The 21188-nt window shown below is 39.7% G+C and overlaps 1 protein-coding gene across 7 annotated transcripts in view; it reads left to right on the forward strand.

Annotated features, from left to right (window-relative positions):
• The first annotated feature begins 1437 nt into the window (after nt 1–1437).
• The window catches only part of kif1b (kinesin family member 1B), a 76876-nt gene continuing 57125 nt past the window's right edge, over nt 1438–21188 (forward strand). For 2 of the 7 annotated variants that reach the window (XM_058409529.1, XM_058409530.1), the window contains exons 1-2: nt 1449–1729; nt 3495–3650. In XM_058409529.1, the coding sequence (XP_058265512.1) occupies nt 3545–3650 (106 nt within the window). In that variant the 5' untranslated portion in view covers nt 1449–1729; nt 3495–3544. Of the gene's footprint in view, nt 1730–3494; nt 3651–21188 lie in introns of all 7 variants that reach the window. The other 5 variants (XM_058409534.1, XM_058409531.1, XM_058409533.1 and 2 more) reach the window with 4 other exon arrangements.

Genomic DNA, 21188 nt, shown 5'->3' on the forward strand with positions numbered 1-21188 from the left:
AAAAGATTACTGAAAGCTTAAAGATCCAAAAATATTATCTGTTATTCGTGTGATTGACGTGTTTGTACTTCATGTGGTGCCTGACATTTATGCAAGCAATAGGGTTTACGTACAGGTACAACAACAATAAAGTGTTCACCCTATTGTCAGAAGATTTCGAAGATTTGGATCCCGATGATGCCACAGCCATCTGTGTTCAGGAGACCAAGAGTATACCTGTGTGGGATAGATGGAGTTTAACTACACTATAATGCCAAAAGTTTTGGTACACCCCTCCAAATCATTGAATTCAGGGGTTGGGCTTGGCCCCTTAGTTCCAGTGAAAGGAATTCTTAATGCTTCAGCGTACCAAGACATTTCGGACAAGTTAATGCTCCCAATTTTGTGGGAACAGTTTGAGGATGACCCCTTCCTGTTCCAACATGACTGCACTCCAGTGCACAAAGCAAGGTCCATGGATGAGCGAGTTTGGTGTGAAGGAACTTGACTGGCCTGCACCTCAACCTGACAGAACACCTTTAGGGTCAATTAGAGAGGAGACTGTGAGCCAGGGCAAAACTGGCATAAAAAAATGTCTGCCTTTACATGCACATGAATGTAATATGGAGTTTTTCCACCCTTTGTAGCTTTAACAGCTTCAACTCTTCTGGGAAGTCTTTCCACAAGGTTTAGGAGTGTGTTTATGGGAATTTTTTATCATTCCTCTAGAAGTGCATTTGTGAGGTCAGGCACTGATGTTGGACGTGAAGGCTTGGCTCCCAGTCTCCGCTCTAATTCATCCCACAGATGTTATATCGGGTTGAGGTCAGGACTCTGTGAAGTTCCTCCACACCAAACTCACTCATCCATGTCTTTATGGACCTTGCTTTGTGCACTGGTGTGCAGTCATGGAACAGGACGCGGCCATCCCCAAACTGTTCCCACAAAGTTGGGAGCATGAAATTGTCCAAAATGTCTTGGTATGCTGAAGCATTAGGAGTTCCCTTCACTGGAACTAAGGGGCCAAGCCCAACCCCCTGAACTCAATGATTTGAAGGGGTGTCCCAAAACTTTTGGCAATATAGTGTACGTTCACACCTAGCGCGATTTTATCCCTCACCAGTGCGTCAGGCGTTACAAACCTGACACACTGTATAACAGACCCGACTCTTCCCTAAATCAGATCTGAAGCTTTGAACGAAAAGAAATCTAGCGTTTTCCTTTTCCCTTGTGAATCCTCGTTATCTTCCATACGGCGTCCTTCCGCCTCTAGGCAGCGCACTTCCCATGCAGGACAAGTGAGGCATCCTGCAGTATTGCGTCACGGACGCCCCACCCAGTCTCACAAGTCCTCCTTAATCATTGGCTGACTCACAGATTCCTCATCGGGTACTCCAATGCTATTCGTTGTTTAAGCAGTCACTCAAAATAGGGACGGGGCGGTTGACGTCATCGTTTCAGTAAATCAAGGCAGTCGAGCATAATCTCAATTTAACTAGCGGAGCGATTTCTTCCCCCCCCCCGGCCCCCAGCATCCATCCGTCATAGAAAACGAAATACCGTAACATTTAACGCAACCGGAGCGGAGGAAGAGGCACTGCGACAATGGCTGTGTATAGAGTTATGAAGTGTTTATTTGTCGGCGTACTCTGATCATCGCTGCCTGGACGTTGGTAGACGTCAATATTAGTGTTCGCATCTGCCTTGTTTTTCTGGAGTGATTTTTTAATATTTGGAAAGGATCATCAAGGTAAGATGCATGCAATGAAAAAAAAAGACATACATTTACAATGTCTCTACATCTTAACACTGTTCACTTGCTATAACGCCAGTGTTGACATTTTTTTTTACTCCGCTTATATATCTGTATCTCCGCATGTACTCTTTTTTTTTTTTTTTAACATACAACTCGTTTCATATTTATAGGCGTTTCAGTTATAGAGCACAATTATGCTATATAAACTATAAAGGAATATATAGGATAAATGTTTAGAAAGACGCCGAGTTGAGTGTATGCGCAAAGTCACCGCTTCTAACCGAGCAGGAATATAATAAGGTCATGTTATTACACCTGACTTTATCATTACAAACCATGCACCAGTGCTGTCCCTAAAACAATTCAGTTATGCTCGACCTAAAGCTATATCGTGTAAAGTTGTAACATTAATCAACTATAATGCTTGACAGTTCATGTACATTATATATATATATTTTTTGCTAGGCTAAACATACTGAGGCTGCGCGTGCAAAATGTCAATAGCTAATGCAGGTCTTATTTAATGGAAGCTGTTTTTTTGTTGTTGTTGTTGCTGCTTTCTCACATCGCCTTTTACACAGAAGTGGTTTATATGTGGTTTACTCTATAACACTCCTCCCTTGATGTACACTACTAGATGAGGCTACTTTTTTGTTGTCTGCGGCCCAGCGGCCGGAATCCATGGGCGTATGCCTGAGAAATAAAATAAGACTACAAGGGCATTGATGGGGGAAATTGCATGCACATTTTTCTATCCTGTGATCTTACATCTCGCTCTGCTTTGTACTGAAATGTTTAGGATTGTTATGATTCGAAACGCATACGTGGAAATAACGGAGGTGGTTATTTTACACCCCTGGAAAGGGACGTCGTCCATTATTATTATTATTATTTATTTTTTTTCCACCAGTCATTTTCGAGAACGTGAATGCGTCGGAACAAAACAGTCCAAATGCAATTTATAGAAGATACAGAGTGAAGGTAAATAATGTGGTGATTAGGTAGCCTAGGAAAGAGTCGACCCATCCCTGCTGCAGTTTACCGGCAGCCATGTTTGAGGCGGCTGTGGGGGGAAACCATCTAACGGCGCAGATCAGCCCGTGTGGTTTAAAGGCCCAATTACAAATGGCTCCCTAATGAACATGTAGTGCACTAGATATGGCGGAGATGACCCTATTGTATACGCACTGCGTAGTGCTGTTGCAGAGGGAGGGGAGACGTGTTTGAGATACAGCCTGTCACTTATTACCATAAATATTTGATTTTTTTATTAAACTCCTGACAACTTCACTAAGATTAGTTTTTTTTTTAATAGAATTGACTGTCTTATTATCTTTATCTTATTATTATTATTATTATTATTATTATTATTATTTATTTATTTATATTTTTTATTTTTATTTTTTTAATCACAGGAATGACAAATTATTACTTCTTCCTCTTCTACTACTACTATTTTGTTGATGTTGATAGCCTACTTACATCATTTTCTGTTTTTTGCAGTTAAAGCATTGGGCCTGGTGTCATATATTACTTTGAACTTAATACTACTAAGTGGACTGTCCAGAAACAGTGCTTTCAGATAACCCAATCTTTGACTTATCTGTGATCCAATAACCTCCCCCTTTTAACACTGTTATGCTGAGTTAATATTCAGTAGGTGTGCACTATTACTCAAAGTGATGTACAATTGTTAGCATTTCACAATTAATTAAAAGCAAACAAAAAAATCCTGTTTGTTGTTTTTTCCCCCCCTCAGGACTCAATTCAGCATTGCATTGTGACACCACACAGGGTTGAAGTCCAACCATGTCTGGGGCCTCAGTGAAAGTGGCGGTCAGGGTGCGTCCCTTTAACTCAAGGGAGACCAGCAAAGAATCCAAATGCATTATTCAGATGCAAGGCAACTCTACCAGTAAGTATCCCTGGATATTTCTCCAATCCCTTGGATATATCATGTTCCTCGTCCTTGAAGCGGTATGCTGACTATGTTTTGTGTGACTGATGACATTCTGTCACATGCCTCTGGCATTGGGTTAGATGAGTAAAGGTTTGCGCTAGGCTTCGGGGTGAAAAGCCAGTCAGCTCAGTAACATGTCAATCCTGATGAAAACGTGAATAAGGTTTTGGTTTGAAAGAAAATGAACAATAAAAAGCTTTGATGTGTTTTGCTATTTTCAAAGACTAAAGATGTTCAGTCAGACATTTGTTTTAGTTAGGCCAGATATGGAGAAAAGCAGAGCGAGTGTTCCTGCATTGTTTACTTTGTTATAATATGCAATGGACTGGAAAAAGGAAATGGAGTAGATCTTATCATTTGACAGCATGATATCAGTGTCTCTTGCTGAAGAGTTGGACATGGATGAAGAATTCTAAAAGCCACAAGAGAATGCTTCGGGATGATTGAGATATTTTAGGGGTTTAAGTTCCAGATGATTTCAGAATAGTCCAAGTAAAGGCACACTAGATTTGTTTATGATTGAATATTTGCCTAAGCTATTTATTGGGTGTAAGTGTTCATTTTTTAAGTGTCGTCAGTTGCCTAAATGTAAGACACGTGTGAGTTTCCATGTAGCTCTGGATCAGATACGTTAAATGCGGCCATCTGAATGTAATAAAATGGTCAGATTCTTTTCCGCTTACATTAGACGTTTACTGTATGCACATCACTGTCATCATCCTGGGTCAGCTGGCTAATCTGGCGTGAGGAAAGAAAGCAAGATTTCGTGGAATGGCTTCAAAAACCAGGAAAAGCTATGTGCTCTAATCATAAACAGCTGATGGGTTGTCAGCTGACATCCAGTGCAAATAGTGTTTGCTCCTTCAGTCTTGTGAATCATGTTTTTGTTGTTTTTTTCCCATGTTTTCTGTGGAACCTGCATGTTATTGATCAAATATGTACACACATGGATTGTTTTACAGGCCGTTCACGTTAAAGATAACCACGGATAACTTACGAGCAGGAATGCGGATCGTCAAGCAATAAAATTATATCAGAGCCAAAATCAATGGGGCAATAAATGCTGGAATGTGAATGTCGCATTAATTGCACTTTAGTTTCGGAGAGAGATGGGTATGACTAATGCCGGCTTAAAAAGCAAACCATTGATCACCATAATAAACCATATGAAAATGAAGGCTTTGCTCTTTGCCGAGCATTTGCGTGTTCGTTCACAAACGCCCGTGGTTCTTCCTCATAGTCACAGATGCTACCTCGTAATCTATATACTTTGAATGGTGGCTTTGTAGCCATCAGTTACATTATGATCATCTCAGGTGTCTGTGACTGGTTAAGTTGAGAAACAACACTGTGCATATTCACACCACCACTGAATACTGGTGTCATGTGAAAGGCATGATCTCACAGGTGTGAATCGCACAGTGTGCAAATAGTGGGGACTTTCCCACCAATCAGTAGAAACGATGAGCGGTGAAACCTCATGATTGAAACACGACTATGAGACTTCCAAGACAAACAATACTACATTTTCTTGAATTACAGCTTTTTCCATAGCCAAAATAACAAAAAATCGCGTAACAGATTAAGTGTTAGCTATTTTCGTCTTCAGTATTGTGTGAAATATACTTTTATATACTTTTGGGGAATGTTATGCTAATGTCCTCATGTATTGAGTCAAAATATTGAAGGAAATCGCGTTCGACACTTTTCTATGGCTAATGCATGATCTAGGTAAGAATTAAAAAGCTTGATGTGGTGTAAGGTGGCTTTGAGGTAGTGGTTTCTGGTTTAGTTTTAAAGAGGAAGTAAAACGCAGATCTGTAGCCCAGTACCTCCGAAGAGAAGCTTTGTACTAACATGACCTTCTGTTTACCTTTTTTTGTTTGCTTTGCACTAGCTGAGCTAATAACGTTGTCTGACTGTTTCGAATTCGTTGTCGACTTATTTAATTGTTTGTTTTTGTCATCCTGGTGACAGAAGGATGTGAGTTTCAATCCTGCTGGTTAACACTGTTGGATCTTGGAGTGAAATTTGCTTGGATGGAACTGCCTGGTTGTTGAATACATGTCTCATGCATTGTGTATTTCTGGTTATAATTTGCGATCTGGTTGTTATTAGTTTGTTTGTTGTTCAGTTCCTCACAAAAGCAGGTTTTTTGTTGTGATTTTATGCTAATGCCAGAGGAAGACCTACCATTTTGAGCAACACTATGTTGTCGAGCTAGTACTCTCTCGCGTGGATGAAAACTAAAAGTTTTGTAGTTGGAAGACGGGCTGCTTTCAGATTACTGATGTTTGATCATTTATTGTCTGTCTATCATAGTGAGAGAAGTGACGGATTCTCTACCTGATTTGGAACGAGAGTCCAGTACACATGTGGGCATCTTGCCTATTTAGTCAGCAGTTTTGTTTTGTTTTGTTTTATCTCTTATACCTGTTTTATTAAATTGCTATCTACGTGTTGTCTTTTTTTTATCCTCCTGCTCTCCATTCTTTATAGAAACAGAAAATGGAGGATAATTTTTTTTGTTTAGCTTTTCACTAGAACAGCAAAATATCAGTTCTCCGTCTTTTCCTCAGTTAACTTTGTTACATTACAGGCCATTTGGATTTCCAAGAATGAAATGCAATTACTGCACTTGGGGGGAAAGTAATGGGGAGGCATTTTTTACTTGGTGTGATGGAGGATTTGGTACATGAGAACACATTAATAGAAAAGGTGTACCACATTACTGATTACCCACAATCCTCGGCAGAGAAGAGAGTCGTCTGTCCTGGTCACTGTCACGTTCCGGGAGCAGAAGTGATTACTCCTTCATAATGAGAACAGAATAATCTGCTTCCTGAGGCTCTCATTTCTATGTGTCTGAACTCCTGTATTATTTATCAAGTACTTACTTGTATTATGCACATATGCAGTTTTCTATGCAAAAAGGTATAGTTTCAGTTATGTACAAGTCGGCCATATTGGATGTTACCTCACACTTGGGGTGGGAAATCAAGAAGTTTAGATTAAAACAACAGTCTGTTAAAAAGGTTGTTCTTTAAATGGCTCTTTCTCTATGCGTTTCTTAATGAAGAAAACATCCAAAGTGAACAAGCTCGGAGTTTTTCAACAACGGGAAGATGAGAGACAAATGTAATTCAGATAGTCCCTAATTAAAGCCCAGTGAAGACAGCACAGCTTACTAAGGGATCGTGTAAAACGTACATAAATTGGACTACTTTGGAAGATAAATTTGCCCTAGATTTAGCTAGAAAATTAAGCAAAAATTTACTTTCAACCAGGACTGGGATACTTCCAAACAACTATAAATGTGTCTAACAAAATCCACAGTGGGGAAAAAAACAACTATAGAAGTCTACCGTATGCCCTTTTCAGACGGTCCCTTAACAATTCAGTGTTTGTTAGACACTTCCTTGAACATAATCTGCTTTTTTTCTAATGACATTTGTGGAACGTGGGCTTGACCCATTGACCACTTTCCCCTATTCTCGGCTTTTACCTTCTAGTGATTGCCAATCAGATCGAAGCTGTTTGTTTTTACACTTACTTCGCTTAATCTGTCCAAAAGTCTTTGGTAAAGGATTGAGTTTTACTTGATCTGTAAATATGAGTAATTGCCATTGCACACTGAGAGAGACAGTCGGAGAACCTAGAGGCGATCATGTTAATAATAATAATAAACTTTGCTACTATGAGAGGGAGGGAAGCAGGGAGAGAGAGTGAGAGGAAGCAGTGAAGTGCTGGAGAGTGAAGAGGGCCAGGATTTGACGTGGCTTTAGCACCTAGTGATTGACCTGATTAGGAGCGTAATCCCTGTGCTTGCCTGAGGTCATCACTCTAATTCCTCTGACTGACCTTCTCTGGTGATGAATCCATGTGTCACTCTTATCATCAATGTACACATTAATAGAGGTGTTACAAACGATTCAATGACTCACACACTGCAAAAACTGATGTTACAAGTACTGAGTTATGGATCAAGCACAGCGAGGGCTTTTAATAGATCAAAATAGTCAAATTATTGCAAGTATGTCACGGATATGTTTATATTTTTTTCTGAAATGCCAGTTTGGAGTTTTCTTATATTTATATATTTTTATATTTCATTGTGGGTTTTAGTTTTGCTGTGCATCACCTTTTTGAAACAACTGTGAAGTTATATATAATTACAAAAGTGTCAAGATAAAATAAACAAAAAAAGTAAAATAAACATTTATTATGTAATTACTTTTACCATATAATAATAATAATATAATATATAAATATATGTATAAATTAATAATATAATATATAAAAATAATAATAATAATTAATTATGTGCAGTTAAGTTAATATTAATTCATTCATATAATCTTAGTATTAAATAATAAATATCATTAACAATTTTATAATTCAATAATAATAAAATGTGTCTAAAACTTGCTGTATGTCTTTGTACATTGTATCAAACTGATTATTTAATTGAAAATTATTTAATATATTTTTTATTATTTATTGTTTTTTAATTATATTACATTTACAGAAAGAAAGAAGGAAATATAGGATATAGCCTTTATGGATAGTTACAGTGCAGTATTCCAAAATTATTTTCTTCCAGCTTTCCCACAAAAGTAGCTGCCTAAAGCCTTAAACACAAAACATTGTGGTTGTATTTAGTGATCTGTCTCATTTCGAATTATTTTTTTGACATTTTTTCTTTGCTAAAATTTGTAATTATATTTTGACATTATACATGATATGTTATATTTGATATGTCTAATATCATAGCCTTAAATTCAAATATATTACATCCTTCTTTGTAAATACATTGTGTGCAAGTGAGTAATATTCGAGCTTCTGTGATATTGTTGTAATTATAGGGAATTAATATATGAGTTCATTAAATAAGCCTTACTAATTACCCAGAATCCTGAGGAGACGTCTGTCCTGGCTACTGTCACGCTCTGTGAAGTCTGCTCCCAGTCGACACGGTCACACTGGAAATAACAATTGTCTGTTGGATACTAGATTTATAATTGAAAGTGAATGGATTTGAGACTTGTTGCAGAAGGTTACCAACAAAGGTGATCATCTTTTATTGTCGGTTCCCAGAAATGGATTGTGTGACGTATTTGTGCTCCATTTGTCAGAATTTTTGCTTTGGATTGGACAGTCTGTCTTCTGCACGTTTTTTGTTCTAGATTGGCTTGGGTGAAGATCTTACCTGAAAGCCCTGATTTGTTTAATTCCATCAAGTCGAATTCAACATAAAGCCCTTAGCTTTTCTCACTTACCGAAACACTCGGACTCTAAATTCATTTCAGCAGCATGTGGAATCATCTCCAAAGCTTTGGGGTTGAATGTTAGTTGTAGACTCTTCACCTTCAAACCCACAGCAGGAAACTTGACACACATTACACACTATAAATATATATCCTATACATTAAGACCAAATGCTGTTGTGTTTATGCGCATAATATATTTATATTTCGTATTTTCTATTGAATTTTATTGCAACGCTACTGAATATTACTACATCAGTTAAGTAATATAATTTATTATTATTTATATTTTACCTCTTAAATAGATCACTTTCTATATGAAATGTATATAAAAGCTTAGCAGCTAACAGAGCTTTAGATTTAATTTAATTATCTAGAACCTAAAAAAAATACAGGAAATGAGCATTTCCCCTATTTTAGGTTGAAGAAAAGAGCAGATTAATTTAGATAAAATCATTAAAAGCCTACAGCTGACCCTGAAAATCCTTAAAATCTACTAGTATGATGGCGAGAGGAGTCATTGTGCTTTAACCCTTCCAGAAATATTCCCAAAGCATTCATCTTGCATCATGCACTACGACTCATCATGGTGTCCATGACAATCAATACTAATGGGCTTTATGGTGGCTGCTGGAGGCCATTACAGAGGCGTGTGTAGCTCTGTAGTCTCTTTGTTGATATTTAAACCACACACACACACACACACACACACACAAACACATACACTCACATTTTCTCTTGATGGCGATGGAAATTTGTACATGATACATATGTGTAGGTCCAACATGTATGTCATGAGTCATGTGTTGTTTTGTTGCTGCGAGATCAGTGGGTTTTTCTCATGATGCAACTGTAGTGGAGATTTATTCTTCACAGTGTCACTGTCCAGGTTGCGAGCTGTTATTGTTTGGTTGCGCATCATTGCACAATGCAGGACGGCTCATGGTTTCTCACTGAGTCATGTCCTACACATACAGCAGCACATTAGTCATCTGTGTGTATAAGCTTCAAAACCACATTCTGTCTGCCCATGACGGATGACCTCGGCTGATATCCTGAACACGAATAAAGCTAAACAGGTGTGGACAAATCTTATAGTTTATTAGCTAGAGCACTCCGCTAATGCGATTGCTCAGTATGATGGTTAAGTTGCTAACTAACAAATAGTGTATTTTCTCTAAAGATTGCAATCATCGTATTTGCGTCCTCGACAAAAAGGCGTCTCAGTTATATGATACGGCCTCATGTTGCACATTAAAAATACACCGATTAGCAATAACATTAAAAACACTAACAGGTGAAGTGATTAATATTGATTATCTTGTGTTAGAGTAGCACTTGTCAAGGATTTATTAGGCAACTTCTCAAAGTTGATGTGTTGGAAGCAGGAAAAATGTGCAAGTGCAAGGATCGACTTTCGACAAATTGTGATGGATAGACGACTGGTTCAGAGCAAATCCAAATCATCAGGACCTGTTGTGGGATCCCGGTATGCAGCAGTTAGTACATAATAAAAGGATGCCTCAAACATCTGTGGGTTGTATTGGATAAACAACTCTGATGCTAACGTCTTGGTGCACACCTTCGGAGGTCTTGTGGAGTGTCGATAGCTTAGAGCTGTTGTTTTTTCAGTCAGTATTTTTAACCTGTTAGCATGTAGCATGAGAGTTATACAACAGCTTTGTGCCCCATTTTGTGTGGTCAGCATCTCCACAGTTTCCTTGTTAATCTACCTAGCGTAGTTGTATGGCTGATGTGTGTAGTGCAGCAGGTGCTTGGATTTGAAACCTTCACCCTATAGTTACAACATCAAGAAAATCCAGATTTATTTTCTTACTCTGCTTGTTTGTCTGGCAGTCAATTATAAATTAAAACCTAGACATGCAATCTGCTCGTCCCTTGCTAAGACTTGCTAGAGTCAGCACTGTCTCTAGTTAGAGCCAACATGAGACCTGTTTGAATTGTGTTGTGTTGTAATTTTTGGCTTTCTTGCAGTCCTGAGATTTACATTTACAACCCGTCCTGGCACTAACCAAATTCCATTGCACCATACGTAAAGAATTTATGGTCCGTTTTCTGCTGTGTTGTCTCTAATTAGCTGCAGGAGATTGATCCCAAGCCTGTGATCTCCATCGTGCATTGTAATGTCTAATTACTAGCGTAGTGACAGCAGCTGGAACGCAACAGACGACGGACAAAAGCAGAAGTGAAGCACACGTCATGTGCACGTGAGTGTGAGTTGCACATCCTGTGCTCGTGCTCTGGAATTGTCAGATTTTCCCTCTTTTTGTGCGAACAGGAATAAAGTCGGGCGCAAATGCGGCAGTTTTCACCTGGCTGAGCTTTACCTCATGCAGCAGGCATTGTATTGGCATTAAAAAAAAAAAAAAAATGAAAATAAATAAATAATATATATAAAAATGAAATTATGGGGAATGTTCTTACATACATTGATACCTAAATAATATTTTCTGTGAAGATACCATTTTAATTTAGCTTTATTTGCCTATGGCTTGGTAGGGGCAAGGTTCAGATGCAAACTTGTTTTTTTTGGGGGGGAAATTATTGTATTTATTAATTTTTTTTCCCCCAAAAAGTGGGTTAAGCTTCATACAGGCTTTGACGCCATGCCCCTTTGTGTATTTTGAAAGACAATGGTGTCTATTGACTCGACAACTAAACCACAAAGCTCTCATAAAAGACATAAAAAGGTTAAATGAAAGCTAGTCATTAATTTTAATCGTTTTAATTAAAATGAGCCGTTCTTACATTTTTTTGCGCTGTCATCTTGGTTCAGACTTCACACTAAAATGCAGCACCTTTTTTAAGCCAAATATTAATGGCTATACATTTCAAAATCCTGTCACGATTGCCCCCGAATGCCGTATTTGTGCCTGTATGGCTTACTTCCTCTTCAGTTTATACCTATAAGCAACTTAATAAAGATTCAGAGCTCTGTAGTGTGAAGGAGGCCGGTTACCTAAGAGGTCTCTCTCTCACCCTCTCTGATTTTGTGTCTCTTTACTCTGAACTGAATAGGACAGTATCTGTAGTCCTCTGTAGTCCAGGCACGGTCAGTTGTGGCCACTTCTCTTGTTCAGACTCTATTACTCCTGGAAATGCAAAGAAGATCCTGAAAACAAGCTACACAAACAAATCCACTGCCTCTTCATCATCATCATTGCTGATGTCGTTTCCCTTCTTTAACTGTAAACCATATAGTAAAGTGAAATTATTTAAGTAGGAGCTTTTGAACAACTTATCATTCACAGTGAATCCCATCCTGTTTGATCCTAATAAATTCCCAGTTAAAGTGCAACCTGAATTAATACAGGAATATACAGTCAGAACTTGATATCTGGTTTAACTTTAATGGAGAGATGACCTGCTGGGCTTTGTGGTAGCTCAGTGGTTAAGGCGTTGGACTACTGACCGGAAAGTTGTGAGTTTATCTCCCAGCACTGCAAAGCTGCCACTGTTGGGCCCTTGTGTACGTTTTTTAACCTTCAACTGTTCATTTGTATAAATGACAAAAATTGAAGCCGCTCTGTATGAGGGCATCTGCTGAATCCATTGTTCATATTTTCAATGAAATATGCATTGTGTATTAAATCATCTTTTAGATTATTTTAATGCTGTGATTCATCAACACACTGTTATTCACGTGATATAAAAAGCTGTAGCAGCCCCTGAGCCTCTGCTGACTTTTTGTGGCGCGAGTGGGAGGGGTAAGAGCTGACAAACTCCCTCAAAGGGGTAAAGAATAAAAGCTTCCCAGCACAAAGAAAAAAATTTTTTTTCTTCCTCAACTCATCTGCTCTTTATGTCTGCCTGTATCTGTCCTCTCCCTGTGGCAGGCTTTAGGATTTAACCCTCTCACATTTCAGTCACTTTGGCTCAGCGGCTCTAATCTTCTGTGAAATCGAGCGAGATCTTTCATGCAATGTCATGCAAAATATTAATTTCAGTTATTTGGAAGGGCATCAGAGGAAATATCTTCCTTCATAATGTTATATTTAGCAGGTATTCCTTGTTTAATAGACGACTCTCTGGACTTTCCCCTTTCCATGGACCGGGGGGTGTTATATTTGGAGTTTAGCATGCAGGACCTTTGATGCTCGCCCTGATGAGCTTTATGATCTTGTGCATTATTACTGTACATATTAAATGTACTCACACTAGGCATGAGGATATTTAGGAATACTTAGTGGTGAGCACTTTTGCCTTAGTCCTGTGGGGTTGGGGTTCGATTCCTGCCTCCATTCCAGCTATGTGTGTTTGCATGTTCTCCACTGGGTACTCTGGTTTCCTTCCCCAGTCCAAATATAAATGTTATACTGAGATTAGAGATTGATATCTCTAAATTGGCCTTAGTGTGTGTGTGTGTGTGTGTGATTGTGGCTTATGCATCACCTTGTGCTTGGAGTCCCTTGGGATATGCTCCAGGTTCCTTTTGACCCTTTGTAGGAAAATTGGTACAGAAAATGGATGGATGGATCATTTTTTTATGGAAATCTGCACATTCATGCAGAGTCATTTGAACAGAGAATTAAGAGAATCATTTTTTTTTTCTGTGAAAACACAATCCTGATGATCTGCTCTTCACAACCTTTAAATGCCACCAGGACACCTACTTCAGTGTCATTTCCTCTACATGCTGAGTGTGTGTGTGTGTGTGTTTGCATTGCACAGCATTCAACATGCACTGATATCCCTCTAGGGATCCTCCTCATACCTCTTTCAACGAAGGCATGAAGTGTAGGATATGCAGCGGTTGGTTTCCGATGTACGAGGGCGAAGTGTGTAAAAACAGACTTGGCCATCAAAGCTTTGGAACAGAAATATCTTGCTCCGTAATAAGATTCGTGAAAGCTGCTAATATGACATTCAATCTTCAACCTTCTGTAGGGTCTTGGAGCAGGATGTCCTGCCTAATCAGCAGCCTTCTAGAAACATCAGCAACCATCTGGACGGGGTGAGGTTTATACATGGAGTTAGCTAAGGAAAGCTAGCTAAGGAAAGTAGAAGCTACACTGTGCTGCCCAGTGCCATGATTTGGTTGCCTTAAAATTAGACTATAACATGGGACGGAGAGCTAGTTTGCTAATTAAGAGCATTAATACAGATTAATGGAGACGTTATTGTTTGTATCCTTAACACATGTTTTTCAGTTATGTGAATTGGTGTTCTGTCCTTGCAAATAAAAAATATTATTTTAGTGTTGCTAGCATCTGGAGTTGCTCTCTATGTTTAACTGTGAGGTGTGTGTTGAGCTAGAAGGACAGTTACAGGCTAAACAAACCTACATACCATATAAAAATGCTTATGAAAGGCAATAAATAATAAGTGGTAGGGTCCCCCCCCCATTTTTTTAAAGAGGTGACTACCAATTAAAAAATAGCCCAAAAAACCCAGACTTTGGGATACAAACTGGTAGTTGTTCACTTAAAATAACTGGTAATGTGAAAGCAGTCATGTAGACCTGGATACCAAACCTGACACTACCTGTAGAAGGTGGTGTGAGTTCGGTTGCCTGGAACTGTGCTGTGAATGTAAACAGCTCGTACTTGGGTCTGCACTTGCTCAGAAAGTAAAGTAACCTGTGCATGCGTTTCAGCCCATCATTATTGACATCATTAGTTTACACAAGGGGAACATTGTGGGCTCCAGAAGAGGAGAGATGTCTTTACTGCACATAACAGCAACAAAATCATAATAGAAAAAGTCAATAATTTCGTGTCGTACATGTCCGTTTGTAATGACGTCCGATGAACGTAAATGCACCAGAGTTCGATGTAGTCAGGTGAGTCTGAAACCAGACCATCGCTGTCGGGACGACGCTCAGACTCGGACCTCAGCAAACGTGTCCAGTGTGGGGAAAAAAATGAATCGGTCCACCCTGTAAACTTTCATTGCTTGTTGTTACCTGAAAGGCTGCATCTTTTATAGCATGTAAATCTATGAGAATTTCAAATGATGTACATGTGATAATTGACATTAATGGCCAACATAAATTAGTGTCTAGAGAAGTGCTGTAAATACACGTGTACGCATTCTAGAGCTACGAAACAACAAGGACAAGTACAGTTTAGTTCTGTTGTGTTGTCCAGATGGCTAGCCGTGTGTGTGTGTGTGTGTATGTGTGTGTGGTGGTTTTTTTTTTTTTTTTCTTGCTGAGTAAAGCAGAGAATACATTTGCACTTCAGATTCAGCTTTGCTTCAGACGTATCTATCATTAATGGTGGTTGACCACTTGTCACCGTTTCCAGTGAAATGTTACAAAATGCCATTTTTTTAAACAGCTATGGCTGGCACGGGGGCAGATAGATTGAGAGTGACCCAAAGGCACACGGTAAAATGTGATATACATTCTGACCCACGATTATTACAGATGCTTCGTCATACTTCAGTTTCTTTTTATTTTTTATCTGATCAAGAACTGATTAGAAAGCAGTATTTGGCTCAAATAAATTGCCAATTCATCCTTGTAACGTGAACTCGCCAAGATCTGAGTACAGAAATGTGCCCATTCCTTCCTGTCAGGATCTGTCAGCATACAGGGCAGCCACCATCTGCTGCTGTATAAATAGCCAATGCACTGTGGGCCTCTCGCTCTTTCCCCAGAGGTTTCAACCTCAACGTTGCTCTCATCTATACCTCGATACCTAGAAATTAACTGTCTGTCACAATACGTTCGGTTTTCCTCTGCACATTATGACGTTTTTAGGAGTTACGGTGCTCTAAAAACCGTGCTCTAAATCCCCACAGTTGAGGTACTGGACAAAATGAAAAGTACTTAAAGTGCTTATATGTGTAGATATTTACATTTCACTCTTGCTCGCTTATCCTACCTCACCATGGCTGGGTGGAAGTATCATTGTGGTCTAAATAAGGGTGCAGGCCCTGTACAGGATAGTCATAACACATTACCTAATGCATTGTGCAGGCTTCATTGTAGACTGGTCCACTGTATTGTTCTCCAGCTTTCCTGTTTCTCTTTGTCTTTTCGCTCAGCAAAGTGAAAGCTACGTGGGATGCATTCCGAAGCGTGACTGGAGACCAAACCCACAAAGATCGTTCAGAATCAAAGACGAGACCCGGTTTTAAAATGCTGTCGCAGATGAATGCCTGTGAAAAGATGCTATAATGCTCTAACTCTAGGCTTTGTAAGCACATTTAGGCAGAAACTAATAAGGAAAATGAAACTAATTTCACTGTGGACCATCGTAATGTAATGGACAGGAGAATTCAATTGGACAAGGATTGAGACGGTATTTGATGGTCCTTGAGTGTTCACATGTCACAACAAACCAAACTAAAGGTCTGTAGGTATGAAAGCTCACTTGCAGTTCAACTCTGGTGCCTCATCTTGTTTTTTTCCACAAGTTTTGTTTTCAGCACTGTCCCTTCCTACCTGCCCCTCAGCCAGTGTTTTTGCGCCAATGTGTAATAATATAGGGGATACTGTGAAACCAAACCAAACAGCAAACAAACCAAAGGTATCAATTTCAAGAATGGACTAAGGTGGGCAGGTTTGCTGTGTGATTGTTCCCAGCATCTCGGCAGCATCGGTCTGAATTCAGACCCACATGATTATGTCAAACATGCGTGCATTTGTGTTCATCTTGCCTCATCACAAACGTGTATGGAGGACCCATCCATATCGACTATATATATTTTTAAAAATTATTATTAATTTGTTGCTAATATGGGCAGTGTCATCTCACCTCCTCTGTAGCTCACAGCGTTCCCCTGCACTCGCAGTCCACACGTGTTGTGGAAACAAATGATGTCAATAGCAATCGGCTAAAAAATGCACTTCCTAGTCCACATGACCGCTTTCACATTACCAATTTTTCATGTAAACCTTGCTCTGTTTCAGACTAAACTGTCAATAAGAAAACCTTCTAGTGCCGCTCTTCTACATTAACACTGATCAGGCATAACATTATGACCACCTGCCTAATATTGTGTCGGTCCCGCTTTTGCTGCCAAAACAGCCCTGTCCTGTCAAGTCATGGACCCTGAAGGTGTGCTGTGGTATCTGGCACCAAGATGTTAGCAGCAGATCCTTTAAGTCTTGTAAGTTGCGAGGTGGGGCCTCCATGGATTCCCCCCCCATGGATCACCATGGATCAGACTTGTTTGTCCAGCACATCCCACAGATACTCAATTGAATTAAGATCTGGGGAATTTGGAGGCCATGTCGACACCTGAAACCTGTTGTTGTGCTCATCAAACCATTCCTGAACCATTTTTGCTTTGTGGCATGGCGCATTATCCTGCTGTAAGAGGCCACAACCATCATGAAAGGGTGCACATGGTCTGCAACAATGCTTAGGTAGGTGTAAAAGTAACATCCACATGGATGGCAGGACCTAAGGATTCCCAGCAGAACATTGCCCAAAGCATGACACTGCCTAATCGGTGTATGCTATCATATTTACATGTATTGTTCTAAGCTGTGTATTTGCAGTATAGTATATTGTACATTTATTTCTTCTTACAGCAAGACCTGCTTCCATTCTACTGTTAAAGGTGTGTTCCCAGTCAGTGTCATGCTATGAAACTGCATCGCTGGTGAGAAAAACATTATTAACACCTTGTCTTTTCACCTTGAAAAGGTATATCCTCAAAATGTTCTCCGTCATCGGGGTTTAGAGCTGAGCTAAGCTGAAACCGGTTATTAAGCCTGCTCTCTCCTTAAAGCGGTTCCCTGTGAACGTTTTGATGGTGGCGTTCTCGCCATCTACCCCCGAGGTCAGCGAGTACGGCAGGACCAGTTTTATGTGTGTATTTGTATGTGTGTGTGGCAAGGATGAGCTCCCTCATTTAGCTTTCCACTTTAAGAACCTCCATGCTGGATGGATGCCTGTAGATGCCAGCGCATGTGTAAATCTCAAGCGGTGTTAATTTGTTTTCCGATCCACGTTCAACATCTGCTCGCTGCGTTTACAAGTCTATATTTGAAACTGGCTGCTTTTAGGTCGTTTTGGGTTTAGGGAAACTGGTCAAGCGAATAAGTTGGTGGCTTGGTTGATGTATAGCATTGAATGCACAGGGAATGGCGCTATATGATCTGTCAGTGCTGAGATTTTTTACACAGCCTGAAACTGCTTGATGTTTGTTTCCTGTTTCTCTTTTCCACATAAATGCTTGGACGGCTGTTAAAAAATGGCTCTTGTTAAACGTAACTCTTGGCTTCATTCCGTGCTGGGATGAAAGCAGACGAGCTTGTTATCTTGCACCTTGTTGCATCCGAAAAAAATAAAGAAAACCCACCCAGGTTTCAGCAGCACAGCATGGGGCTGCAGGGTTAATTGCATGTAGAATGTGTGTACGAGTGTGCTTGTGTCTGTCTAGACATTTGCAGGACATTTGCAGGAAAAACCAGACTTCCACTAGTATAAAGGTAAAACCCTCAGATTGGATACATCCTAATGCAGGAACTATGGTAAATTCGACAGCTTTTAACATTCAAGAACTTATTTTTCACTATTTTCTTATAGTATAAATAAAATAGGGTCAAAAAGAGGATTTAAAAAGTTACATTAAATTTTGTTTTATTAAATTAAATGAAATTAGAGGAAAAATAAATAGGCAAAATATATTTTAAAAAAATGCAGCATATGAAAATAATACAATGAGAAACAGTGAATATATGACTATTAATATAGACTGACTGATGTGAAGAAAGGATATGTGAAAAATGCAAAGTGTTCAGCGCGTTGAGGTCATAAGTATTAGGAAGTCATAGGAATTTGGAAAAAAAATGAGCAGTTCCCGAAAAGATTTTGGAGCATTTGCGTTAGTAATATGGGTTATATTTGATTTGGCCAGAAAACCACTGATTCATGACTTGCAGTTTTATATACATGTTAAATATAATTCTCATATTGGCATATGGAGTATAAGATTTTGAGATGTTGTCATAGCAACACAGTGACAACTTTGTCCCTAATCCACTAACGTCATTGATTCTTGGTTCAAGACCAGCAGCTTTTCTTTTCTTTTTTTTCCCCCCCAAAGTTAAAAGTTAGGGAGGCCAGATTAAGATGGTTTGGACATGTTCAGAGGAGGGAGAGTGAGTATATTGGTAGGAGAATACTGGACATGGAGCTGCCAGGCTGGAGGCAAAGAGGAAGGCCAAAGAGGAGGTATATAGATGTAATAAATGAAGATATGAAGCTAGTGTTGAGGATGCAGAAGATAGGATAGGTGGATAGATGATTCGCTGTGGTGACCCCTGAAGGGAAAAGCCCAAAGAAGAAGGAGGAATCTTATCAAAAAGGCAACATGATTTCTATATTGTGTGTATTACATGAACAGTAGAATACGAGGGAGCGGCAAGAGTTTGGATAGTCATGTGACCGTCATGGGACAACATGACATAACTGACACTCAGTTTGATATTTACATTACAATGAGCTCTGCTTCTTTTTGTGCAGCTCTTTTGAAACTTTAAGCACAATTGACCGCCATAATTTGCTTCATAAAGGTCTGCAGCTTCACACTTATCCTGACCTGCATGAGCATAGCAGGCTGGGGAAAGCATTGCATTACCATATCACTAATGACCTTGCACTCATTCAGCGCAGTCCATTAACGGTGCGGTTCATTTTACCATGTTCACCTTTAGCTTCGTTCACTGAGCCAGGCAGACTGATAGACTGATAGAATGCGGTCTTCATACATGGTGTCCTTCTGTACACGGTGCACTTTTAAGCGGCTTAATGCCTAAGCCTCAAATCCTAATACTTCCATTAAGAACCTGTATAGACTTTTCTGGAAGTTTTCAGTACAAAGTGTACTTTTTTTCTTTTTTTTTTTTTTTTAAAAGGCAGATAAACGTATTCTTGCTGTTTTATTTCAGTAAATGACGGACGGACGGACCCGAAAATTGTGAATGCAAGCTGCTGATTCTCACAATGCCGGGTGGCGGTTGTCTTGGTAACCTTGACTGTTGCCATGGTTTGCAAGGATTGACACAGACTAAATATGAAAGTACCTGTGTGTGCATCTGTGTAATCAGAACGGATTTCAATGGATATTCATTTAGGTTATTTAACAGGATACATCTTATTTTTATAAGGGTTCGCTCTGCGTGTGTGTGTTTGTGTGTGTGTGTCATATCTCTGTGGCTGAAAGCAGATGGAGAGATAGAATGAGTGGGACGAGGCGTCATGAGTGAGCATGAATCACCTCCAACGTCCCTCCTTCTATTCTCTTTAAAATGTAAAAGCACGGATTGTGCATGCGCAGGTGTGCGTGTCTGTGTGTGTGTGTGTGTGTGTGCGTGCCTGTGTGTGTGTGTCAGGTTGTGATCCTGATCCTAGCTCATGTCTTGGCAAAGTAAGGGGAAGTCCGGTGGAAGGTACCCGAAACAGCCCCCCCCCCTTTCAAACACACACACACAGTATCTGATGAGTGCACCAGGCATTTTTAGCCACTCTGGGCTTTGTGTTCCAGGAAGAGTTCTCCGGTCAAAGGTGAGATCGCTCCTAATTTAGCTTGGGTTTTTTCCTTCCCATCTCCTTCATGACCCGATGCTCTAAAAGGTGTCCTGCTCTGGCCTCACAACCCCACATGGACTGCTTGTGAACAAAAAGGCAGACAACATGATACCCCTATACCTGTCCGACCCCTCACGGTTCGTCGTTCAAGCACGACGCTATCATTCTCCCGCAGGAAAAACCTTCACTCAGATACCAGATACCACGGTTTGCTTTTCTCATCGAGCGGTCATGTGACCTGTTAGAGGAGATCGAGCACTGAGTCAATCCCCAACCTCTCTCTCTCTCTCTCTCTCACAGCTGCATTATTGATGTGTATAGTGAGATTAGGCAGTACAAGCAGCTGAAGTGCAGTGAAGCCTCCTCAGTTAAAGTGCCTTTGATGCCTAATTAGATAGTTGACCTATTAGACATGCACCAGTATTAAACTTTCATATATGCCATATATCATTTATCATTTATCAGCCTGCATGAGAGTAGCTTAGCTTAGTTTGTGGAAATGAATGATACTAATTTCTCAGATATCTCATAATATCACAAGTCATTTATTGCAAACATGACATTTCATACGCATATGGGAACTTGTCACACGTGTCACATTTGTTTATCGACATTTCATCTTTTCAGGTTAGAAAAACACTCCAAGGCCACATTAATAGGAACACCTGCAGATCACGAAGATCCAGCTCACTAGCTTCAGTTCACGTTTACGT

Source organism: Hemibagrus wyckioides, linkage group LG15 (assembly GCF_019097595.1).
Source record: "Hemibagrus wyckioides isolate EC202008001 linkage group LG15, SWU_Hwy_1.0, whole genome shotgun sequence".
In the NCBI taxonomy this organism is placed as follows: Eukaryota; Metazoa; Chordata; class Actinopteri; order Siluriformes; family Bagridae; genus Hemibagrus; species Hemibagrus wyckioides.